Source organism: Dinoponera quadriceps, unplaced genomic scaffold (assembly GCF_001313825.1).
Source record: "Dinoponera quadriceps isolate SergipeBrazil2010 unplaced genomic scaffold, ASM131382v1 scaffold343, whole genome shotgun sequence".
NCBI classification, from domain to species: domain Eukaryota; kingdom Metazoa; phylum Arthropoda; class Insecta; order Hymenoptera; family Formicidae; genus Dinoponera; species Dinoponera quadriceps.
Genome location: NW_014554441.1, coordinates 8,218 through 35,244, shown reverse-complemented (window position 1 = coordinate 35,244; position 27,027 = coordinate 8,218). Strand labels below are relative to the sequence as shown.

General features: G+C 46.5%; 1 protein-coding gene across 4 annotated transcripts; it reads right to left on the bottom strand.

Moving 5' to 3' along the window:
• Positions 1 to 1,067: 1,067 nt before the first annotated feature.
• LOC106748648 (protein bicaudal C homolog 1-B) lies at positions 1,068 to 26,667 on the bottom strand. Of its 4 annotated transcripts, XM_014627370.1 has the most exons (16): positions 26,417 to 26,667; positions 25,474 to 26,228; positions 23,515 to 23,790; positions 21,546 to 21,580; positions 12,628 to 12,697; positions 8,226 to 8,305; positions 5,347 to 5,562; positions 5,029 to 5,268; positions 4,703 to 4,921; positions 4,255 to 4,558; positions 3,729 to 4,109; positions 3,539 to 3,640; positions 3,200 to 3,450; positions 2,774 to 2,999; positions 2,532 to 2,651; positions 1,068 to 2,411 (listed from the first exon to the last, which is right to left on the bottom strand). In XM_014627370.1, the coding sequence occupies exons 3-16, from the start codon at positions 23,732 to 23,734 to the stop codon at positions 2,287 to 2,289; spliced, it is 2,589 nt and encodes an 862-aa protein (XP_014482856.1). In that variant the 5' UTR covers positions 23,735 to 23,790; positions 25,474 to 26,228; positions 26,417 to 26,667; the 3' UTR covers positions 1,068 to 2,286. The 4 variants fall into 4 exon arrangements, with proteins under 4 accessions (XP_014482856.1, XP_014482865.1, XP_014482874.1 ...); XM_014627379.1 differs by lacking the exon at positions 2,532 to 2,651 and having other exon boundaries at positions 26,417 to 26,664; XM_014627388.1 differs by lacking the exons at positions 21,546 to 21,580; positions 23,515 to 23,790; positions 25,474 to 26,228; positions 26,417 to 26,667 and adding an exon at positions 13,746 to 14,767.
• Positions 26,668 to 27,027: the final 360 nt, after the last annotated feature.

The following is a 27,027-nucleotide window of genomic DNA, read 5'->3' as shown; positions in this document are numbered from 1 at the left end:
TTTTCTCGTGCGAGTTCGAGTATCGGTTCGATGCGACTAATATTTTTCACATGGATATTGAAATAATTTTCACACCATCAGTTTTTCGACACGTGCATCAAGAGTTTGTCTACCTAACGCTTTCATTCCTTTGTACCAAAAAAAAATTAACAAAAATTACGCTTAAAAATTCTAATAAATTATGGTGAGAACGAAATATCTTATGTCTATAAAAATCGTTTGCGTTGCTATACAGTAATCGTTTGCGAAATCAACTGTGATCAATGAAGGTCACGCTCCGCGTCCACGAGGATAATTGAAGGGATCTAAACTTGGCAATATACAGTTTTCAGATTTGTAAAAACTGCATAAATCATACTTACATACTTCGTCCGGATTATTTCATCATATACGTTTCTTTTTTGCGTCATAATTATTGTAGAAAAATTAAAGTAAGAAAGACAACAGTTTCGAATTTCTGATGATCATTCTATTGATAAATTTCACAACTTTTTATATTTCTCACTATGATACAGTTTCAAGCTCGTTTTCTCAATTTTGCCAAGTTTAGAGTTAAAGTCCATCTTAGACGACCCATTACAATCCGCAATGGAATTCAGGACAGAATTCTATGTAATTTTACGTGGTGAAAACATTCGAAAATTTATAGATATGTAGATACGCATGCTTATAGATACATGTCTAAAAATGTAATTCTGACTCGTCAAATGTTCTCTCACAAATATATAACTCCGTCTCTCGAATTCGACTGCGAGTCGTAAATCGTTCAAAGTGCATTTCAATTATCTTTCTTTCGATCGGACAATGAAAGAGAAACATTGACGCGCCTCCTAATCGGAGCGACGATTATCGTCACGAATTACACTTAACCGGTTATCGATGCTCCAATCGAACCTTCGAAATATCGCTTGTAGTACGCGAAGTGTGACTCACAAATATTGCGTTAGAATTCGTTTTACACTGTTCTGTCTTCACACATGCTTTACACGAAAAGTTCTTGCGGTCTATTGTTTAACGTGCGTCCAGCGTCTTTCGCGCGAATAATTAATAAATACTTTGTTACTTTGTAAAACTCGAAATCGCAGCCGTGCAGAGGCTCGTGTATTCGTTCGAGCCGTAACAGCGCGTTGACGATGCGCGATGAAATCGAATCGTTGATTCATTATTGTTACAAAGCATTTTCAAAATTTATCGTATCAATTTGACTTTCGGCGAGTAGTAATTTATCGAGGGTGCCTTCGTGCACGCGGCGCCAGTGCTAAATTTACCGGGCAGAATATCCCGAGATATTCATGTCCATTTGCTCGCTTTCGGCGTTTTTAATCAACGATACGAATTCGTCGTGTGCGGCTAAATCGATATGCGGCCGCTTGGTCGGTTGCTTTCGAGCTTAGTCTGAATTAAATATGTGAATTTTGCTAGGACGAAAGGCCGCTGAACACACGGGACATCCCTCGCCCATCGCATTTCATTAAATTTCGCCATCGCGCGCTGATACTAATTCACTCAAAAACACTCTTGCCCGACTATTCTTTCATACACGCACCCACGTGCACACACTTGATCACACACATATAAATCAATCGGTCATCGAGCAAACCACATACACACACACGCATACACACGTAGACACGATACAACGAACGCGATAGACATACAGACATACGCGCCGGCGTTTCGCAAGCATGATAATCGCCGGGCCCGAGGTGGATCAATAGGAATTTTATCAACGACAAGCGATTATCGTGACGAAACACGCGTCGCGCATACCACGTGTTCATCGGCTGGACAAGGATCACCAGCAAACAGAAATAGCGTATAAGTAACGAAAGTAGTAACCACTTATCTATCCTAAATCTAAGGCACCTTCCGGGCACGTGCCGAGAACAGCGAGAAAAAAAATTGAGAAAAAAAAAAGGATACAACCAGTTCCCGGCCACAAAAACGAAATCCGGCTATCTTCTCCCGTTACCTAAGAAACTTCAAATCAACATGCAAATCTATCCGCTAATCATCCGATCGGTCAGGTTAGCGCATGACGCTCTACCCTGACGCTTCTCTCCTTCGCTCCGTGCATCGTCCCGTTGATTCGGCGCGATCGGCGATTCTATTAAGTACATACTTAATTGATCATTTTGATCGAGCTTGTCGTTATCGCGCGACATCATCCTCCGACCGTCCGCGAGAGCGCCGAGATATACCATCGCGTTCAGAGCGATGCGCCGAACGAGTGTGCTGCGCGATCCTCTCTCTTTTCGACTCTCTCTCTTTCTCTCTCTCGCTCTCCTACCATTTCGTATCCAGATTACATTTGCCGATCGACGATGTCGACACCGACGACGTGGACGCCTTCCGTTCGGCGCCGGGCGCAGCGCTCCCGGAGAACGGACTGACGGTACGCTTGTTCATCTCTGAAAGAGACGGGCGAAGTGAAATGATGATCAATCGATAAGTTATCCCGAAAACTGCGAGGCACGCAAAGCGACACACACACTCACTCACCCATTCATGCACGCTTAAAGCCTACGTACCGGATATCAAGAGCATTATCTTGCGCCTCGCGCCCCAAGCGGTAATTCCGATTTCGCAAAGGTCCTTCTCCGTGAGAGAAGGGAACGTAGCCATGTCCACTTCGTGAGACGTGAACAGGCCTGGTGAACAAAAGAAAAAAGAACAAAAGCTATTTCGATCAGCTCATGCGAAGAAGCGAGCGAGCAAGAAAGCAGAAAGGAAGCGTCGACGTGCGATCGCATCAAGCAACTCGTATACTTACGGATATATTTCTCCAAGCCGATGCTGGTCAACATGCTGGCTAGATCGTTGTAGCGATGGGACGTGATCTTGTTCAAGTGGGAGGTCGGCGTGTGGTCCATGTAGTTGGAGGCCATGCCGATCTGTCCAACGCGGTCCTTGCTCGAGATAATACCGAAATCCATCTCGGTACTGAACACCGGCGTGGTCGGCTCTTTCCACAAGTCCGAAGGATGTGACGTCAGCTCCTGGATTCAAATAAATAGCGATCAGTTGGCGGCGATGCTTCCCTCGGCCTCGACTCGCGCCTTACCAATAAATATTTCAGGCGCCAATTCGTCGGGCCAAGAAATTGCATCAACGGTCTTTATTAGCTACCTTCGGCCCGCTGGGCCGCTACTTCGCGACCTAATTATTTCAGACGAATCGTGGGAGCCCGGTAAATTACCTTGCTCAAATCACTCGTAGTTATAGGCGGAATACTTTGGCTGAGGCCGTAACCGGACCAGGCGGAAGTCGGCACGCGGTAATCGCTGCTGCTCGGCTTGTTCTGCATCGCCTTCGCAGCCAGCAGCTTCTTTTGCTCGTAGTCGAAGGGCGTGAGATTCTGCTGCGCGGCCATCTCCAAAGTCTTCTTTTCGCAACCTGGTGCGCGTCGGTCGGTGACCGATAAATCGGACAGCATGCTGGATAAATCCGCTGAAAGGAAGGACGACCGTTTCTATCAAAATCGCGATTCCCGTCAAAAAGCTACGAAAAACTATGGATTCTAAAACGTTTCACTCACCTAAGTTAGGACTAGCATCTGTAGGATTAACTGGCGAAATATTGCGAGGACTGATAGCGGGACTAGATAGAGAGCTAGAAACGCTACTTAGTGACGAGTAAGCTGCAAATAAATTCGTAAATAACTTTAGAATGTGAAGAATCGGATAGAAAAAGAGATCCGCCAAAATAGAAGAGGAAGAGTATCTCACCACTGCTACCCTCTTTGCTGTCCGTTAGCGAATTAGTATTCAGACCGTGGATACCAGGGAAGTTGGTCGACGCGTTGTGGTGAAACGGCCCGAGGCCGGGCATCACGTGATTCGACATACCGTGAGGATGAGGCATCATATTGTTGTGCAGCATATGTTGTGTCGTCAATAGATGGTTCAAGTGAGTGTACGGGTACGGGTGGTGTGTTCCCAGCGGCGAGAACACGGACGGAAGATGAGGGAGACCCCAATGCGGCGAGAGCCCCATAGGATTCGGCGAATGAGGAATGGGCGACACGCAGTACTGCGAATTCTGCGTGTTTATGGTCAACATGCTCGAGAAGTTATCCGGCACTCCGCCGCTCATCAGATTACCGGAGCCTAAACGAACGGGACGAATGTGATTTCCGCTTGGATTCCCCGTAAATTCGATTCAAGATATGAGAAATAATACGTGACGCGCGAAATAATCTCCCCCTCGGTTGGGCGGATCGACGACGTCGGGTCTCTCTATTTCGACACTTACTGATGTCGTTGTTGGAATTGCCTTGGAAGATACTGCCGGCGTTTGGAATGTGGTAAGTGGCCGGTATCTCGGCGTGGACCCTGGGCTCGTCCAGCCCGAGCAGCTGCTTCCGCGCCTCGTAAATGTTGCCGGCATTTCTCTCGATACCCTTAATGATCACCGAGAGTGTACTCTGCTTCGGCTTGTGACGGATGTTGATGAACACGTCCAGGGACTGCATGAGTTGGGAGATCTTTTCGGTGTCGACGGAGGCGGATACAGAGTCCTCCGGAAGATCGAACATCAGTACCAACGGTAATGAACCCTGTGAAGGAATAATAATCGCCGTAATATGTATAGACTATTAACATTCGACGAGAAATTTTCCAAGCTTAATATTCATCGAAGAGAATTTCAACCGAGTATTAATTAATAAAGATGTATAAGACGCAAAAACGAGCCATCTTACCACTAACTGTTGTCGAGCCAAGTAAACATTGTGTATGGCGCCAGTGATGGTGACGTTGCTCTTTTTGAGGCTGGGTATATTCGGATCGCCGGCATCCGGAAACATGATCTGCGTGGCGGTACGCTGCATGATCATCTTTAGGTTGCTGCTCTGCTTCCCTAATACGATGCTGTGATGTTGGGGTGAGATCTCCATCGACATTTGTACTTGAATTTGACTCTAGACGATAGTAGAGAAAGGGAAAGAAACGTTTACGATCAGTGTATTAGGCGCGACAGACGGCTGAACGGCCGATCGAACTCCGATTACGGCCGTCGCACACTCACAGCTAAGTTTTTGCACATGTAACGAATCAGCAGAACCGTCGCCTCCTTGACCTGGGAAACCTCCCATTCGCAGCCTTTGACGACTACCAGAGTGGCGTGCAGCTTCGGTCTCGTGCGAAACATTACTTGCACGTTGTACTTTTCCTGTATCTTCACCACGTACGGCGAGGTGCAATCCGGAGTGCTCTGCGACGCGCCCATAATGGGCAGCTCGAACGAGAAGATCAGAGGCGTCAGGTTCTGAAAGGCGAAGACCGGACACATGAGCTACTCTATTCGGGGCGAGAACCGATTTCGCACGCGGAAGGAGCCCCTCACCCTGACACGAGCGCGGGCGCGTTCGACGCCCTCCATCTCGCCAGCGATGGAAACCTGATTGCTCTTGTCCTGATGATTGCTGCGGTTACTGTCAGGGAAGTGGATGTGGCAGCCGGTTTCCTCCATCACCCGCTTGATCGTCAGACCGCCCTTACCGATGATGTGCGAATGGTCGGTGTAACTGACGTCCAGCTTCATGGTCACCCTGTTACTTTGCTGCAAGCCAAGTATTTGTCACATCGTTACGCACCGGCGAAAGAGAGCTTGAATGATAAAATAGCGGTACAATTTGAGAAAATAACGAAACACTATATATCGAGCGCAGCCGATTCGCTGCAACGATCGAAGTGGGCTCGGCGCCGGAAGAGATTTAATGAGCGACATTCAAGTCGAAAGTTTCAACCCGCCGTGAACATTTTTACCGCGACGAGTCCGAACGACCGAGTCGGAAATACAAATCGCCAGATTATCGCGATATTACCGATTAATTTGACGACGAACGGAGAAGTTTCCGTCTTCTTTGCGAGATCCTCGTGGGAAAGATATTACAACTCGGCGACGGCCACGGAGAGAAAGTGCGCTCTCGTCTTCCGATAACATCTCTCCTACGTCTTTATCTATCCGAGCATTGATTATACATTCGCGTTACGTTTCGCACGAGCGTGTGGTGGTATCTTCTTCTCGCGTATTTCCGCCGCGAGCGTTCGTCGACTCCGCGGTGGCGTGAGCCGCGCTTCTCAGAGCATATCGCGAAACGAGTCGCGCTCGACGTGCGCGATTTTAAATATCGCGTGGCCGAGCGTTACATAAAGTCACGCGATAGCGTCGCGAGTCGGCGAGGCGATCCGGTCGTGCGATTTCAGAAAGCCCTTCCGGAGAACCAGCCGTCGGTATCGCTCTAGAAAGACTCGCGCGACTACGTGAAATTCAGGACATCCTGGCTGCATCGACACCTCGCCGAGATATTGAATATCCCGCGCACGTCTTCCCCTCTCTGTCTCTATTAATACCGTCGCGCTATTTACGCGCCATTCGCGTCCCTTAATTAGCGCTATACAGTATCGCTGTCCCACCCTGGTGCGCGCTTTTCACGCAGAGGAGCTTGGCGTGTCTATTTTAAAGCGTGGCGGATCGCGACGAGCACAAAGACAGGACGGGCGGGGAGGGGCAGGTGGAAACTTCGCGATTCTCCTTCCCGAAAACCGAGCGCACGAGATTATCCTCCTTTCTCGGCAAGGGTACACGCGTCCTTCCACGCCCCGCGCTCTTCCGCGCCCGTCTGCGTGCCTCTGGCACGCACCGCGGAATGCGTTCGACAAAGTAACAGGAATCGATCGGTACGCCCGGTATGGCCGGCAAAAAGCGACAAGTCCGCGTACCTCCGTGCGATTTAACGGTAACGGGACCGGCGGCCCCGACCACGTCGTCTCGTCGCACCGTCGTGGCTTCTTCTGTAACCGGGAGTATCCGCGAGGGAAGTACCGTAGTGTGAGCGAGAAGGGTCGTCCCTGAAATCGCCGGTTATGGAAAACGCGGAAAAATTCACCCGGGGAAAAGTTCAGTTCGGAATCTCATCGGGTTTAAGTTTCATTTGATTTTGCCGGTCTGCGCGCGCGCGCACGCCCGGCGAAGAAGAAATTAATTTATTATACGTAACCACCGCGTGTATAACTTGAAGATTAGTTTTCTCCGGTTCTCCTTGGACGTGCTGAGAGCGCTCGATTGATGAAGATGTTTATGTTCTTATGCTATGTCGTTTAGCGTGCGTTGGCCTTTAACTTCTCTCTCTCTCTCTCTCTCTGTCGCAGTATATGTGCGTGCACGTATGTGTGTGTACAACGCAATTCGACGATTCGACTGCTCGTCTAAACGTGACGATTCGCTTTCTCGCCTGAGAATTCGCGACCGCGGGTGACGTATAAATAGAATGCGTGTTCTTCCTGCGTGATCTCTCACGCGAGTCGCTCTCCTCTTTCGGCTCGTCGCGTCTCTCTCCCTCGACCTTCCTTACTTTTGCACGACGTAATTAAGCAGGTACAGCGAAAGAAATCAAAAAGAAACGGTAAAGCCGGAGGAATCGATGCAGAAGTCTGACGACCTGAGGACGGAGATATCGTTGATTTCACTCGAAACGAGATGGATAAATATAGGTGCAGACTTGTTAATGATTATTATTATTATATTCACGCTACACCTGGGCAGATCGGCTATAAAACACACGTTCATGTTGTCTTGGCTTTTTACTTTTCAGCAGTTATTATGTATCCTCGCGTATCAAAGCCGTGCTGAACTTTCTCGAAATTGCACCGTAAAGATAATCGCGAGGCATCGTCGACGGTTTTCACGATTTCTGTTGCCGCGCGCGCACGCAGGTATGATGACGTAACGGCTGTGCAAAGAGGAACAGATGGCCGTTCTCGAATGTCACGCAATTGAATTCGGTAATCGCCCATCTGCCGTGCACTCTTTGGTCACTGATAATGGTACTAACAGGCACGTCCTTGCACTCGATCTCGCGAGTTTCGCGTGCAACGCCGCTCGTTTCCTGTATCGCGCGGAAGCCTGGGAATTGTTGCCGGGCTAAGGTAACGTTGCACCGCGATGAAGAAAGGAATCATCATCTTACGTCTCCGCAACCGTCAGTATTACAATATTCGCGAGACTCCCGTTTACAGTTCGACATATTTTCTCGAGGTTACCATTCGGTCGTGTGACCTTTTCAAATTTTTGTTCGGAATCCAAATGAGATCGAATGAATTAATTCGGCGTATCTTTAATTTCGCCACCCGATCCTTTTCGCTCGTTATCGTATCGCATATCAAACAGACGCGGAATTTCTGCCCTTCAAAAACCTGCGATTTTCTAGGATTGCAACTTACCCGTGTGTCTAAAATTTCCATTATCTTCTCTTTCGCCGATCGTACGTCATCTAGTCGTCCTGCGACCTTTATGTGCGGATCTGCAAAAAGAGATACGGAAAATCGAATTAGAGGGCTAGAGGGCTAGAGAACTAGAGGGATTCTACTCGAGGAGCGCAACGAGATATATTTGTATGCATTTGCATCAGTTAATATAACAGCTTGAAATAATTCGGCTAGTCAGAACGACGCGCGGAGCCTCGAAGTTACGGAACACAATGTTGGCGAGAACTACTACTGACCGCAGAACCGATGTCAATCGATAGCCATTTAGAAGTTACTCTTAGTATTCGCGAAGCAAGCGCACGTACGCACGCTTCTTCCTGAACGCGAGGCCTTCGACTGTATAATGTGTTCCAAAGTCGAGCGCGGCTACGCGCTCATTGGCGGAATATAACGATCGTGCGTCTCTCGTGTTTCGAAAATACACGTCGCATTCGAGGTCATACATCAAAAACACGAATCAATAAAACATATTAATTAATAGCTTTCGCATTCCACTTTCTGAGCCCGGTAGCGCGAGGAGTCTCCCGTGTAAAAAAGAAAAAAGTACGATTCGAGAGTGGAAAGGAAAGGACGGGTCTCGCTGGCAATCAACACATGATACCATATCAGTTTCATTAGTATCGTTAGTATGTCGTAAAATATGTTTTTATCTCGCTGGGAAAAATGAAGCATTGCGTAAAGGCTCTCGTAAAAACAACGATTCTCAGCGTCGTTCAGAAGCTGCGACCTAATCGCGTCCGTTATCCCCTTCGATCGCAAATGTTCTCGGTCGCGATCTCGCCGTGGCTGTTAGCCGTTAGCACAAACACCTATCACCTCTCACGGCGGCGAGTTGGGTTATTTTTAGAAGCGACGTCCACTCTCGACACAGCGGTGTATAGCGGATTCCTCGTGCGTCGGTGCAAGACTTTAAGACCCGCGATGACCTGACCTCTTTAGTCACGCCGAGCATAGAAAGTAGAGACGGGAGTCCTGTTTGCGCAGACGAGGCGATAAGAGGCGTCGTTGCAGTAACAAGAGCAGGGCAGGTGTCGGAGGCTCGCCTGATAATCCGAGTGATACCGGGATGTTCTGTAATAGAGCGCGCGCGTACGCGAGACATATTGTCGTGCTCAGTGATAATTTTCACGACTCGGGAAAACACGTTCGAGGAAAAACGAGCGATAACGCGATATGTTATGGGGAAAACTACAATGAGAACGAAGCATACGAGGTAAAATTGGAGATAATTCGATGTTAACAGATGTGAGGCATGTAATGCCTTGTAAATAGGATTCGATCGCTGATTAATCAGTAATTAATCAGTCAATAATTTCCGACAAAAACGGCAAAGTTCTCGCACATTCTCTTATTGAAGAAAATTTCCGCATTTCATGCTCCGTCAAAAGCCTCGTCATCTATTTGGACATTTCTTCGGTTATCTTGTACATCGTGCATCCAGAAAAAACACGGTCCGTAAGTTAATTCGCTTAAAGGCGAATTTAATTAAGCGAGAACACAGAGTACTTTGCCGATACGACCTCTCACGGGGGTATAATCCCATGTATTAACTCGGTCTCGGTCAAATGTACAAACCAGGCGGATAATTTGGTGAAACAGCAATATTACGAGTCACGCGATATCTGGTTTTCGAGTTTTCTTGTTTACTCAGCAAACAAGCACCAATCAATATCCACCCGCTAGAGTACAACTACGATGTGATGTAAAGATAGGCAAAGGTCAACTGACCGTTTATCGCGTAGGACGCTTTATAATTCCAATTTCGAAATGAACGAATGCGTTTCGAAATTGAGATACCAGCATCAGACGCAGATCCCTGTCTGATTGATCCTCTCGTGATTCGCAATTTTCACGTTTCGATCCTTTTTTTTTCGACGTTACTTTCCGCGCGACCTTCCACTCGTCTTCGTTTCGCGTATTGCAATATACATCACAGCCGTTACGCATCGGGAGATACATAAAAAACAGCTACGAGTTATACGAGTCGAATAACAGCGTTCGGCTTACGTGACTCCGAACACATCGACGAACGCGTCTCCGCGCGGAATTAGAGTGGCGGCTGCGCTTACCGATTGACACTTAATTCACTCGCGGACAATTAGCCGATCGTTTCGATCGGACGAAACTGGCTAATTCGCTGCGCAAAATTCGCGACGGCGTTTTTCAGAGCGGGTCAAATCGCGAGGAGAGATATTCTATCGCGACACGAAAGAGATAACTCGATAATATCTATTAACTCTGAAGCGCATGATGCGTGAGTCAATTTGACCCGAGATGCTGCCTCAAACGTAAATACTATTTCGAGTACTGCATCCGTGTGTATCGCCATTCGCGATGAAACATATCACGATATAAACGCGGGATCGCACATTGAGTTTTTTACATTGCGGAATCGCCGATGTTTCCATCTGCTATTTTGTGGCTAATCATGTGTGTGGAATTGAATTTTAATAACGATTCGGGGACGTCGCATTTTTTCTCTCAGAGCTTCGTTAGTTTCAGTAATAAGCATTAATGAGTTCTATATAAGTCGTTATATATGTGTGTGTGTGTAATGCCAAAATTCAAAATAAATTATTGAAATGTTATTGAGATTAAATAATGAAATATATTTGAAACGATTATTTAATCGACTGAATCGATTCATGTGCGATAGTAATGAGAATGCTTCGTCGAGAAGAAATCGGTTCCAAGTTGTTTGAAGATGTTACGTGTCAACACGTTAACGTGAACAAAATCGCACGGCGTCGCGCATTTGTACGAGACGTTTTTACCGCAATCATAGGATTGCACAAGGTGTGCTGAATCGATCAGAGCATTATATACCACGGGCAAATTCTCGTCGCGGAGATTAACGACAGATTCCCGCCGGTCATCGACGTTTCCGCAATTATATCTAGAGAATTATTAGAACGATAGTAATAAAGCTTGTGAATGAATTGCAATAATCCCTATCGCTACGCGCGCGTGCACGTATATGTGTGAATAAATCATGCATTCTGGCGATAAAGTCATGGCGAGCACCGAAAAGATATTCGACAGACTTATTTATACCAGATTACATAGGCTGCCACGCACTCGTGAAAAAAGAAAGAGAACGCGAGATAGGAAGAGAGAGAGAGAGAGAGAGAGAGAGGGAGCAGGAGGAAGGGAGAGAAATAGACAGTGAGGGAGTGAGACAAAAAGAGATAGAGAAGAAAGATGCAACAGCTGTTTAGTCACGAGGAAGGGATGAATCACCGAAAAATTTCCATGGCGACTAACAACCGGACGGCCGACGATTTGAGCGAACGGATCGATTCTCGCGTAATTTATTTGTCAAGAGATAAGTGACGAAATAATAATCTCACAATTGACGTGAAGAACACTCGGGATGGGCGACTAATCAATTCGCAGCACGAGGTCGCGCACGGTCATCGCGTCCTTTCGGTCTCGATATTAAATACGGAAACCTTCGTATTTATCTGGAAGTTTTCGCTCCGATAATTCCGATCGGTGATTTTTAATGCGTCGTTCGAAACGTCGTGCATTTCGCCGAGCGACAATTTTTCCCAACCGAAACGATATTTTCACACCGATGTAATGCGAAATATAGAACGCTGCTTTTTGGCCAAAACTACACTCCTCCGTCCTGTCGATCGATAAAAATTCCAAAAAGACCGTTGATACTGAAATTGACACGAAAAAGAAATTTCTTTTTTCTCCTTTTGAGGAAATAAGTGTGAAATTCCCGACGTAAAAATTTTTACCCAACTTTCGACCTCGGTCAAATTTTGTATACGTTTATACAGCGCCAGCGACGAGACTTTAAATAGAGATCGCAAAGCAACGTGTGCGAGGCGTCAGCTGACGAAGAGACACGACCCACGGCGATTGACGTAATCTGCGGACGCACAACTACGCACGTCCGAACACTGGCGAATTTGCGAAGGATCGTGAAAGGTGATTTTCACGTCTCCCACGAGTGCGCTTTCAAGGACACGCGTCTCGTCGAATATTAATTCAACGTCGCCCTCGAGACTCTCGCGATACTTCCGCTTGCACGCCGTTTATCACCGTCTTAAAATTACCATAAGGAGAATGTCGAATGCAGTTATCCTCGAATTCGTGTAATATACTTTTGACCGGATCTCGATATGCACGACGTCTTGCAATGTTATTTCGCAAGAAATCGCTCCTTTCCCCGAAAAAATGCGATGATTATCGTGCGCTGCGACCTTATAATTTTCATCGTCAAAAATATTTCGGCCAATTAGCTCCGATACTTTTTTTTTCTTTATCTTGGGATAGCCCTTTTATAAACACGCGATATCGAATCGGTTCGCTGATTACATCAAAGATGATTGGTGGCTTATACCTTTCTTCGACTTCGCCCCGATCTTCAGTCGCGACGGCCACGTAACGAAGGTATTCGTTTCCTCCATAACCTGTAACAATACGGAATCGACATTAATGCCACGTGTCGCTGAACGATTTCGTTTAATGTGGTAATTGTGATGCTAAGCAGTATGCGCGGCACATATATGCGCGTATCGTTAAAAGACTTTGGTCACCTTCTTGCGTTATTTTTCACCTCCCGTCATTATTTTTTTTTTCTTTCTTTTCTAGGATACGAATCCTTGAATTACTTTCAGTTTATAAAATAACACTTATTATACCCACGTTTTGTAACCATCCTTTTTGCATAATCGATATTTATCCGTGTCGATGAAGAAATATCAATTGCGATTGATTTTTTGTGAAGATTCTTATCGGTCTATCGGATTATCGGCTTTTTCGCGTAACTTTGGCAATTTAATCTCTCAGACACGTAGCTTATCAAAGTGACACGTTGATTGCTATTTACTTACGAACGATCGTCCTTATCGTATCGAGCTTTCCATCGAATTTTTTAACACACTATGCCTTTCATATAATATCGTCGAGTATTTAATTTCCTGCGCGCGAAGCTTATGGTTTCGGACAGACGTCTACTTATTATTTTACGAACGCAAGCTCTCTGTTTTTAATTAACAAGCGACCATGAATACCATTCGACAGCTTACGCAGGGTAGTCTCTATCTTTAGACGCTCTTTTAACTTATTAACTCTCCGCGTATAATTTCTAACTTTAGACAAAGTCGGCTATTTTTACTCGCAAACTTGCACGCGCAGCTTCTAGCTTAGTAACGTACTCAACTGTCTCGGGCTACGAATCTCTAGATGAAAGCGCGGAATTTAAAATTGCACGCTATTTGCATCCGTGGCTTCTGACTTCGGGTGAAATGATACGATCTACGACTATATTAACCCTTCGCATCTCTGATCTCCGACTTTATACGACAGTGTTGAATGCACAATCGCCGTGACTACGTTCCCACTCATACTTTATACGGCACATTCGGCGCTAAACACGACGCGTGCAATATATGAATGTCAGCCGTCGAATCGAATGCACCTCGACTGCATCATCGGACAAACGATCATCGTCATTACCACAGTCATTGTCGTTGGATGTAAATCCGATGTCCCACCGTCGTCCACGTGCGGTCTCGATTCGTCGCGGCGGAAGCGAAGAGAGCAAAGGCAGGGAACGAGAGAGAGAGAGAGAGAACGAAAGAAACAGGTCCGGGAGAGAAGGAAAAGCACACGCCACGTTGGCCACGAGTCACTGTTAAAAAGCCGAAGACTTAAGGAGGGGACAACGACATGGCGACCTCGGTGCAACTTTCACGATAACGATAACAGGTCACTCGGCACTGCGCTCGCCAGCTAGTCAGCGGCAATCGCGCGGCGGTCGGTGCGGGTGTATCGAGAGACACCGGGTTTACTTTCACTAGCAGCCCCGCACACACCGTCAATCACGACGAAGTATCCCGGAAGACCGTCGCGGTCGCTAATTAACCGACGAGGTTCCACCTCTGTCGCAAGCGGTGGAAGAAGATAATCGTCTACGCGACGAGTTTCTCGACCCCGCGAGACGGAATACACGAGTTTCTCCGTGGGACACGTATCCCCAACTGCACTATCTATCAAAGACCACTGCGACGATCGATCAATCGCGGATCAATTAGCGCTGATTACGGATAATCCCTTGATATCACTCTACTCCACAGTGCGGATGTGCGGGCGCGTCTCCGGCCGACACTTTGACCTCACTCGAAACGTGTCGCGCGATTCGACCGGTCGATCAGTCGATCGTTTCGAACACGCGCTGTGCACGCAGCCCACGATAACAACGACTCCGTTTCAACCGCCACGGGATCGCTGGCACGACTGACTGACTAACGCGAGATAATATAACGGGTCGGTTGGGCGAACCACCACCTCCCACTCGCCGCGCTGCCGCGTCACGCCGCTCCGCTTCGCTCCGCACTCCACGTCGCCCGTCATCGCGACCCTGCCCTCCACCCGCGAGCCCCTCCTCTTCACCTTCGGTTCCTCCACCTGCGACCCCCGCGCACTTCTCGCGAAGGCGAGTCGGAGGCCTCCGACGTTGGCCACGGGAGAACGCCGGTTGACGAACCTGAGGAACGTGCAGTTCCGCGTCCACGTTGCGCTAAACGTGGCGTCCCGACGTTGATTCAACATACGCTTCTCCACTGATGCGCCTCTAATTCTTCACGGCGTAATAAACCCCCTCCGATTCGCCCTTTTCGCCTTCGTACGATTCAACGAGCCTTTCAATTGTTTCGTTGACCGATCGTGAAAGGTCTTTGCTATTCCGAGCACGAATCCGCGTAAGCGTGCTACGTAGGATACGAATATATATATATATATATATGTACATATATTCAGTAATTGCTGGTACAATTCCGCGGAACAATACGGGTGACTCATCAGCGATCGCCTCATTGGCGAGGAGGCTCGTGCGTTCGCGCATACGCTCGAGTCGATTTATGTCCGATAGCCTTTAGACTTCGTCATGAGGAGAATACAGACCGGTAGATTGATACCGCGTTCTCCGTTTCCTTACTTAGCTTCACAGCGTGCGAATTTTCTTCCCTCACACGCGTGATCTTTCAGTCCCACAAAGTGGGGGCTCTCTCGCGATTAGATCAGACGAAATGAGCCACGGTGTAGGCGATCGCGGGCTGCTGTGAAGAACCAGAACTTATCCGACGACCGACCTTGGATCACGCTCACTTGGTATTCCGAGCGCAACGTTACGCCCTGCACCATGGAGGAAGCGGGACTGCACACGGCTGTTTCCAGCCATGGCTTGTTTTTCACGCACTGTGCACCGTTCCACGATAACGGACTTCTTTTTCCTCTCTATGTAAAGAAGGGCACCTAGAGGCTCCTCTTCCACCTGCTGAGGAAGCCGTAAACCTGTCCGACCGAATGAAAAAGCAGACTTTCTGTCTGTTATCAAGCGGCGGTGGCGGTGTTATAAAATTCGCGGCAACAACAACGGCGGAATAAACGTCCGCTGGTGCTAAAATTATGTCAGATGTAAGCGACTGGCTTCCCTCCGCGCCTCGCGACTCCGCGCGGTATTTTTAGGCGGCGTGGCAATTCGGTGACGGAAGACGCATAAGAGGATTGAACCGGAGACGCGATCGATACGCATGGTGTAATAGCACACATCGCGTACTTCCACCCACTGGCTCTGACCAATTTAGACGGCGGATCGACCCAATCGGTCGAAACCGCCGAGAGAGCGGCCGAAATCACTCGCGCGACTCTTTGTGCGAATCGCTCGCCATCGTGGAAAACTAGTCGTGCGAGCGCTAAAATCCATTAAAATAATAATGAAATTCCGAGGTCCCATCCGCCCCGTGATTTGATTTATGTACCTGAGGATACCATTCGTGGAATACCATCTTCCAAATGACGGAACAAATTGTTACTAATGAAATAAATTTGTCAGCAGTACGCAAACATCGTGACACATCTACACATGTATACATCCTTGATGTTATCTGCATTCTTGGCAGGTGATAATTCGAGGCTGGTTATGAGACGAGCGTTTTATTATCGAAATAAAATAACGAAGAATAAACGTTACGTACATGTGTGCTTGTGCGCGTGTTGTTCGCAATAAAATTACCGAAGACAGAGAGCGTGCAGCGAGAAATAAACTGACTTATCGCAGAGACATTCGGGATTTTATCTTGAACTTGGCACGTGGTATTGATTAAAGGAACCAGATACATGTGAGAGAGGCGATTCAGCGTGAAAACACTTTCTAATCGCACCGTGTATATCAATTACGTAATGAATGGAGAAGACATCGAGCGCTTTCAAAACAACGATTCATTCGTTTATTTAATTCGAAGTTAATAACTCTTCGATGAACATTTTATGGAATCGAGAAAGCTATTTCCAATTACGATTAATTGATAAATTTCGGGGAACGAAGTTTCGAACGCAGCATCTCATCCTCTTGTAATATTCGGACCGATCCCTCGACATTTTTTTCGTTACTACCTCGTTTCGCTCGATGAAGGACCGAGCTCGATGACTATGGACGAACTGTTCGATCACACATTCAGGATGAACAATTTGCGAAGGCGCCGATATTACTTAATTGATAAGAATTTAATTTATCGGCGATACGCTCGTATGCACACTGCGCAAAACGCTGACTTATCGCGTATCGCTGTTGAAAAACTTATATACGTAACAGGCTCAAACTTCACGAACTTTTCGAACCTATTCAGCCGCTCTCCGAGAAATATCCCAGATTAGATTAAAATATGCAAATACTCGTATTTTCTCGCGCGATAAAGTATCTTGTTGCAGATTATGATAATATTGTGATTATTTTGAACAATGTATCTTCGAACGGAGGAAATAAACAGGAAGTGATTACTTAAATTATTTTTAGAAATCCATTACACTCTGTCGAATTTAGGACAAGCATTTATTAGACTAGAATTGTTAAATTGGGGGGACCACGTTTGGACGGGCGATCCTTAACTGTAATTAATTAGTCAGAACGTCTGATGCAACCTGAAGCAGCCCAAAACGCCCGATGTGTTTTCCGATCACATGTCGTCCGCAACGGTTATCACGTACACGTGTTATCTTCGCCTCGAATCGTACTTCAGCGGCGTATGTCGCGGTGGATTATTCGCATACGTGCAAATACGACCTCAGCAAATCGTGCGATTCAACGTGTCGGATGTGTATCGACGGCCGAATGTTCGAGCGAAGAATGTGTAAATGATGCAACGCGCTCGATGCGCGGGTGTGTTGGTGCGTGCGCATCGAGCGGGTCCTTGTACGTGTGCTAGATTAAACTTCGCGAAAACACAGATAGAGCGTGCGAAGCGCATGCTTGGATTATTATTGGTTGGAACGAGAAGAGAACGAGCTATACGGGACTGACAAACAAATCGCGAGTTATATCATTCTCGCGAACGTATCGCGTCTGTTTCCCGCGACGGACAAACGTGCGCACGACACATCAAAGTATGGAGATGCCAATTTTTCCGCTGGTAATTACCACTGACTGTAAAAATTTCGAAAAAGAAAAAGAATAGTAAACGAGGGACGTCAACTTTAAGACCAAGATAAGAAATAAGAATCGACTTTAAAGTCTTCGCCAACTCCGAGACACCGTGTAGATTACTGCGTGAGTCTAGCTTTCAAGTATTAATATCTAGTTGATATCGATCCAAAAGAATACTCAGTATCGGAAAAAATCATCGATACGTCGTCAAATAGTCGACTCGATGAAGTTGTCTCGATAGCATCAAAGTATCGCGGGAATCCTTAAGCGGGCAAAGTTGAATAAACAGGCTGAAAGTTGCGCAGACTCGAGTACCTTGAAAAAAGTTAAAACGTAGCATTGCCAGAACGTAACAGCTGTCTTCGTGTAAGAAGTGGAATAATATTTACGTAACGCGAGATATTGCACTTCTTCGACCGTGCGATTAAGAAGCGAATGCGTCGAGCGAAGAAGAAACGTGGTCGTAAAAATTAAGACGTTCATGTGTAAAGGAAATTCCACTTCGTAATTCATCGGAATCGAGATCGCGGTCGCGAGAAGAAATCTCGCATTTGCAATGCCGATGAGAGAAAAAAACATCACGACGGATTACAACGTGAAGCATTCGATCATTTTGACTTCTCGATCATTATCCGGGATTCTGTAGTCGTGAATCGGTGGAGAACAGCTATTTAATCGTACAAGAAGACATGAGTACGCTTCTAAATTGTCCTGAACTTGAAATAAGGCGTCGATCGGATCGACACAATGCTGCATCAATGCCTCAACGGATTCCTAACAATTATACTGTTCGTCTTGATGAATTAAAGATGCTTTCAGGCATCCGCACTGTGTTGCAAAAGCAATTACATTCCACTGGAGAGGGGGGGGAGATGAATGCGTTAATTGGCAAAACATCGGCTATAACGCGATATCTCGCACGTTGTTATCGACATCAAAGTGCCAGCAACGGTCAAGGATTATGCTGTTGCGCTATTATTAACAACGGTATCATCGTATCGAGTGAGAAAGAGAGGTGGATAGATGGAAAGAGAGAGGGAGAGGGAGGAAGAGCGAAAAAAGGGAAACAGAGACGACGGGGAGAAACAGAGTGAGCGAAAACGTCGTAATCGTCGCATTCGAAATGTGTCACGCTAAACGGCGAGCCTGGAAGAATTTTTCTATATGTCAGCGATAATATCGGGCGTGTGCACATAATCACGTGCGCGGCATGGAATTATTTGAAAGCGGGGGAGTGAAACGACGGGGCGGACTCGGCACCGTTTAAGCCGCTCTATAAATAATCGACCGGTGTATTTCCAGGGTCCCCCCATTTACGCAATGACTTTAATGATAAGCGAGAACATTGCCTTCGATCTTGCCTGGTGAACGGCTCTCTTTCTCTATCGTTGCGCCGCGAACACGCGACGGTCCGCACGCGCCTTATCAGCGCGATATCACGTGGCGAAATTTTAATTCATCCGTCGCTCGATTCTGTGAGCTTACGGCGCGTGGAGCGCTTTAACCGTCGATCAGCTCTTCTTCATTGAGCAAATATATATATATTAATATTTGTCAAACTAGGTGTGTGTATGCGCGAAACCAACTATCGTCACGTTGCTGTGCCGCGCGATAAGTTTCGTTAAAATACTCATTGTAGGGATTCTACACTTTTCTCCCTCTCTTCATACCAAATTTAGTTCGTAAATTCAACGTGAAAAATACACTCGCTCCCGAGCATTTCTGGTCTTACGACGTTATTGCAATTATCCGATTCCTCAATTATCCTTTCCGTTTCAGTGAGAACCGCGATCCTTCCCCGCTCCTTCGGTCAATTTTCTCCGTCAGCCGATCGGGAGCGAGAGAGACGAGGCGACAGATGGAGAAAGTATATAGTGTTACGTCCGATCGTGTTTCCTGTTGCGGGCTCATTTCTCTATGATTGTAATTTCGAGTTACGTTATCACGACGGCGAGGAAGACGAGGGAGAGAACGAGTTTCTTTACATGTGCTCGTTCGTTCCTTCGTCCGTTCGCTCGGATTTCTCCGCGTATAATCCAGATTTTTCGTGCGTCGTCGCATGCTCGAGAAATCGACCTACCGATTCTTCCGCAAAAACCACGCATGCTCGGTTGCCGTTTCGACGTTTGAATGTTTCCATCAGGATACTGAGTGTTTATCTCCGATGATTTTAATCTAATCGAAATTTGATTCCACTTTCAAGAAACAAGCTCAATCATCGATGAAGCAGCAATTTCCGATTGCGTGTGATGTGGCTCGCGCAGCTCTCGCTAAATCCCAAGGAGCGTATTACATATTCTCGCAGTGATCCGTTACCGTCTCTATTTTCTACATTATATCATCGTATCATGTGTAGCGCACCGTAAAGTTATGCTTCGACCACCGAGTCTACGAGGTTCCGGGACACCTTGTAGAGAAATTGCATCGAGGTTACGAGATCAATGCTGATGATTATTAGGATCGTCGAAAGTCGAAAGTAACGAAAAGGCTCGTCTTATCGCGACGAGAATACGCCATTATCATCGAACAAATTGTACAACAGCGAATCGTCGTAGCTCGACGTAGTACCTTATCGGTTACAATGAGAGAAGAGGCAAAACACATAAAAATAGTCTCTTGCTTTCGCGTAATCGCAAGGTCAATGCGACGTTGCTTTGACGCAGAAGTTTCTTTGGCGATTCTCTGCGCACGATCGGAGCAAAGACAAACGTTTCGCTCGCGAAATTTTCGTCGATTCGAAAATTTGCACGACGCGATTCTGTTTTAAAAGTCTCCCCTCTCGTCGGAAAAATCGTACGTTCACTTCTTACGCGAGTACAGCGCGAAACTGAGAAATTCCATTCCGTCGTCGGTAGTTGCAGTACTAAATCCAACTTCACGTCGGTTATTATAGCAATTAAATGAAGAGTGGACTTATCATAATTGTTTGCACGTTTGCTTCCTTCCCGAGTGAAAGCTGCAGAAATTACATATATTACTTATAATTTCTTTGTGCTGTGTAATTTGAATACGAAGATGGANTTTTTTTTTTTTTTTTTTTTTTTTTCTAAAAGTGATATTCATCATACTTATTACAGTAATTCATCGCGAGTTGAGTGGATAGAATTACCGCGTGGAACATCGCAGAGGATAATTCGTGACATGAATCATATATTGCGGAGAAAATAATAAAATATACAAAATGAATCGACACAAAAACTGATTAGGAAAAATATTCTATATTTATTTTACGACTCGCGTATAAGAATTAAATTTACTCTACAGTCTCCCCGGTAAAAAAAAAAAACTTTAGCGAGATAAAAGATTAACCGTCGCGGATGACAAGGAACTTTTACCAACACGGCACCAGGAAAGATCTTTTGTGGCCGGGAGAGAAAGGAGTTGCGTCATACACTATCACGATCTTACGTGTCGCTTGTCAGCATCGTCAGATAGAAAGTTCGCGCTAATCATCGATGAACGAAATCTTCGCGCGATGCTGCTCGAGCCTTTGCGCCTAAAGAGCGCGAGCAAAGGTAAAATCGTGAGAAGTCGATATTCATCGTTGATATTTCGTGATGGTATCGTCGAATGCGGAATAAACACGTTCAATGGATGCTATGAATTTTCTTTGATCCTTTCACTTTTCTTAATTATACAGAGCAGCAGCGACATGTCGTGAAAATTACAGAGAGAAAAATCAAAGATCTCTGCAAGATGAAATCTGAGAAATAGTCGGTTTTTCATGAAATAATAAAATGGGCACTAATTTACCGTTTCTTTCGTATTCAGAAGCCATCGTAACTTAATTAATAAAAATAATCGCGAATGCGAAAAAAGAATAAAAGGGAACTTACGCTATGGAAGAACGTATCCGCCGGTTTGACTTCACCTGCGAACGCAAAAGGATATTATTAAAGCACAGCATAGACCAGCGAACACACACATACATTTAAACTATAAAATTACTTTTCATTTTCGTTTATCTATTTTCATCTCTCAACCGTCTTGTTTGCCTTAATTTAATTATATCCCTGCGTACATGTTCCGTGATGTAACCCCTCGGTTTCGCAGCAATAAGTGAAATAATCGCACCTTTCCGTCGCATGTACATATATGTACATATAAAATTACGGAAATATCGATATAAATGTACGTATCGATAAAAGAAACAAGTTTATGAGCCATTATATCGCGACCGCGAGCGGGATTATAAGATATGAAAACATAGCGAGGTTTGACAGCTGCCATATAATCCCCCGTTTACAAACAAGCTGTCTATTTAAATCGCGTTTCCAAGTATACCGTTCGCGAATGCAAATAATGGTAACATTACGAACGATCGGAGGAAACCGTCTTCGAATATTTCCCCGATCAATCTGTCCGGACGTCTCGGTGTCGGAGCAAAAATCGGCAGTGTTCGTCGTGAAAATAGCGACATAATTGAATATGAAGAGCGTATTTTTATCGATGATCGCGATTGCAGTTAAGGACTCCCGAACAGCGCGAATGTCTCATACGCGCCGTAAAGATGTCCAAGAGACAGCTTTATTGTTCAGACTTCTCCCGACGATTCCAAAATCTCGTGCTCTGTTTTACAATGAATTCATCGCGTGACGGTATCTCAGAGTCGAAAAATCGGCCGCGACCCGTAACTTTCCGCGACTCTTCGGTTTTCGATATTGCGAGAATTTCCACGTCCGCGGCCGATCGGGAGGTTTTTCGCGGCTCGCGCGAAAGCTTTCGCGGCTCGCGCGAAAGCTTTCGCCGGGTGCAAGGTGGCGTTTTAGGAATCGAGTCTACATTCGAACGGGAAAGCGAAAGTAGACACCGCGCGCGGGGACTCGTTTCGCCGAGTGTTATGGACACTCCAGAAGCAATGAAAGCGATAAAGGACACTGGAGTGCCTGCGAGAACGGGGAAAGGTTAAGCGTGAGGTATATAACGGCGAAGTTATTGTACAGTGGCCTCCGTATTCGCGGGCGCGCGTAATTTAACGTTAAATACAGTAGGGCAACGTCGGAAGCCATCTTCGCGAATCTTCGCGTAGAACAAATGTAAATCGAAGTCGTAATTGTAAATCGAAGTCGTTTTTCATGCTAAAGTGGGAAACGATTATTCGCGCCGAATTTAGTGACTTAAAATCCACTCGACAAGTAACATTTTATATCTCACGTTTTTCGCGATTCGCTAAAATTCTCCACGATAGGTCGTAATCCTTTATCGTAATTCATTTCATTCATTTGAAAGCCTCAACGGTAAATTAAATTACCGCGTTTAAACGGTCAGTCACTCTTGCCGTCACGATCCAATTGGATTAAATCATTAAATGTTAATTTCTCAGCTTTCCTGATAACCTGCTTCCATCGTAATCTAATATCCGCGGTCGAGAGAAAGTGCGATAGTGTCTTAAATATCCCCTCGTCACGATAAACGATCGATTCTTAGAATGCTTGGCATTTAAGTCTCTCGTAATCCTTACGATTATTTATTTAATTTAATTCGCTTTCTATCTGCGTCCGATCTACAATCGCCAGTTAAAAGCATATTTTGATTTCCTAAGACCAAAACGATCAGAGTCACTTTATGTTTTATAAAGGTTGGAAGGTAGAAAATTTCGCTGCGGATATTTTCACGTGTTGATTTGAGCGTGTTGGATTAATACGGGAAATGTCTGCGGTTCGATCGATCAAAATTTTACATAAAACCGAGCCTTCATTGCTTTTTCACGCGCCACCGTATAAAATATTGACACGTTCACCGGTATCGCAATCGCAAATTAAACGGTTTCGAATCGCAGCACCGCTCGCTCGTTCGCTCACTCACCGAGCAGCATTTGCTCCAGTTTGCGACGGTCTACGCGGAATCGCTCTTGATGCAGGTCCTCGGGATCATTGATGCCCAGCAAGGCCGCGAGGTCACCCATCTCCTCACGGCTTTCGAAGCCGGATTTGCCAGAAACACTGGTGGTCGCGGTGCCTTCCGATGTCTCCGACATCGTCTCCGCCGCCCGCCGTTCGCTCTGGACCACCTCGTCGGGTCTCATCTTATGCAACAAGTGCGTCCACCACCGCCTCCGCCTACCTCACCCACGTCGCGACACTGCGAACAGGCGAGAATGCCCGAAACAGAATTAGAGAGCTTAGAAAAATGACATATGTCGTTATGTCCGAGAAATGTCTTAATTTCGCTCGTCTTGTCGATGAAAGCAATTTCGTTACATCAATATGATTCTTAAAAACGTCTCCTTCGTGGAGCACGCAATCAAGCTGCTATGATATTTATGAATTATTAACTTTCAAATATATACATATATATATATATATAATAACATCACTGAATATTATTGCGAGAAATACAATTTTTGATGAATAGACAGAAGAGAATCTAGCCTTTTTTGCACGATCTGGTTCGTTTAACTGCACGTTAATATATTCTGGCGCGTGCTCGGAATTATTGCCTCTGAATCTGTGATCGTATGTATTATTCTCGTATATACTCATGTGCGTACGCGATAAATAGCAATGAGATACAATCGCGTGTCGATACGCAAAAGTGTCATCGTCATCGTCATGTGCGCACACGTGCACATCGCGAGTCTACATTGACCACATGAACCGTCTGTTCGACGTGCATAATTTATGTACAAATGTCTCAACATGTTGTCGTTATTTCCTCGTGCCTTCTGAGAGTGCCGTCTTGACCCGAAAAAGAAAAAAAAGAGTCAACTTAGTTTGCGTGCTTGTTTATATTATTTATAAATTTATATTTGCCTATAAAATTTCGTATTCTCTTCCTTATGCAGCAAATTCGCCGAAACTGTTCGTCATATCGGGCAAGAAACTGTTTGCCTCTGCACGGTTCACAGTCTATGTGAAAAAAAGGGGTCTATGTAAACATCACGTATACAATACGGATAGAGAGGAGTCACTTAGACGCAATTTTGAATTCTACACAGAAGCACAATCGGACCGGACGACTCATCGAACTGTTATCTTACAATTTGTTATTAATTTCAATCATCTCGTCGATGGCAGAATTTTCATGCAAGTACGGTCATTGAAATTGACGCGAAATTAATTGAAACGTGATGATTCGTTAGCGAATTTACATCGCTTTCGCGAGCTCGTGCGATCGAGACACCGGAGATGTACGGGACGGAAATTTTCTCGAGAAACCTCGGCGAATGCCCCTTTAAAATCCCTTTCTGCTCTGGGAAAATCGAGCTCCGAGAAACGGAAGAAACTCGGAATCCCGTCCGCCGAATGCGAGAGCTGAAGGTGCGCACGCGACCGAGGCAGCGATGTAACGGACACCTCGGTCTGAGTATCCGAACGCGGACATACAGGTGCTCGGTGCAAAAGGTGGTAGAAATATTCCTGGTTATCTTGTTTTCGTACTACTTCGTGAGATACACATGTGGTCCATAAATACCATACAATGAAGGCGCGAGGTTGTATTGGTCGAGCATCGGCGAACCGTGAGGAGTAACCTTTGGGAGAACGTCGCGCGGGACGCGAGCAGCGGCATCGCTTTGAAAATTCCGTGGGCAGGGGAGTATCTTTGAGGGATTTCCTCAAGTACTCACCGATACTCGAGAGAGAAAAAAGGAATGTATCATGTAGCGGGGTAAACAGAGACGCAGGGAGAGGTGGGGAGAAAGAGCAGTGCGTTTGGGTGTGCTCGGAGCACAGGTCCGAGTAGAAGAGGACGACGCGACGTGATATTTGTGCGTCCTACGTCATCGGACGTCACATCGTCCGGTCGGAAGAGCCGCAAACTGACCTGCACGACGACGACGACACTGTCGATAGTATATCGAGACGTGGCGGTGCGTCGCGGGGCCGTGTCCTGCTCCCGATGTCCTTTCTCGCTCTCGTCCCGGGTCTGGTCCTCGTCCTCGCCGCTGCTGCCGTCCAACTCGATTGGCGGCAGCGCTGTAAACCGCCGTTGTAATCGGCGGGCGAGAGCGAGCGAGTGAGCGAACGATAGCGGCGCGCGTTGTAAACAAAGTATGGCGGCGACAGCATAAGTAAAAGGGGAGAACCCGAGGGTCGCGGGTGGGCGCGGGAGCGCGGTCCCCTTCGGTTTCCTGGAATATGGGCAGGTTTTCGGGGTAAGTGCCGGCGACAGCCAATCAGAGCCCAGTGCCGATTCATTCGGTTTTTATAACGGTTGCCTTCTCGCCCGCGCAACGCGTTCGTCGCAGTCAACGCACGAAGACGCGCCGTTGTGAAGGCACGTTATCGTACTTCGCTTTGTCGTACAGCAGAAAGTCCTTCGTCGATGGACGCCGACAAAAAGTTGTTTTCCTCAGACACGTGTCGCTCGTATATCGCGCGCTTGGCACCTCGAATTCATTTCCGAACGATTTCGCGCTTCTGGCGGGGAACGCGCCAGGAGCGGATTCGCGAGGAACTCGGCTTCGCGTCTTGCTATCTTCCACAGGGAGTGGAAAAGCGTCCTTCCGTGTCTCTTGTATTCGCCTCTCGTTGATCCTCGCTCGGCACAAGAAATGTTCAAGAACAGATGAAGATGCACTGAAGAAAGTGTTCGATAATAAGTATTAAAATTTCGTGAATATTTGCTGACCAAATATTTAATTAATGCAACCAAATAATTAAGTTCCGCACATTGTATTACATTTAGTATACGGAACTAAATGATTCCGTTGGAATAATTCAATATTCGGTCGACTAAACGTTCGCGAAATTTTAGCATTTATTACCAAGTCCTCTTTTCAGCGCAACCGATGCGATCGCAGCAATTTTTCCAGGCATCCCACTGAAGTTATCGCGCACATGCCTTTAGAATTTCGTCACGGTGGAACTTTCGATTCACGTTTATAAACTTCTCGACGCGATCAACGGCGCCGACTCTGGATTGATCGAGCTTTTATCAACCACCGAAGGTGTAATATCCAACATTCGTAGTACGTACCTCGCTACCGTGGTCCATGCGCGGCGATCAGCGCCGGCGGAAGAACCGCGTGTACCGACCGCGCGTCAATTTGAAAGCCGACTGATGCGAAAAGCCGCATGCGGTATTGCGGTGGCGACTGGCGATGGTGGCGGCGGTCCTTCGCACGTTCTCCGGTCTCTTGGCGTAACGTGCAAGTCCACCGTCGCCGTTTCTTCGTCCGGTCGCGCCCGTTCCTTTCCCGCCGCGCACACCATGCGCTTTCTTTTCCACTGCGCGTGTCGCCGATTTCTGCGGTCAAGCGCGTGCCGCTGCTTCCCTCGCGCGATCCACATGTGTCCTTTTTCCACTTAGCGCCGCGATTTCCATCGGTCTTTTTCCACTTCGCGCTTCGCGGGCTGTATCTTCCACTCGATCGTG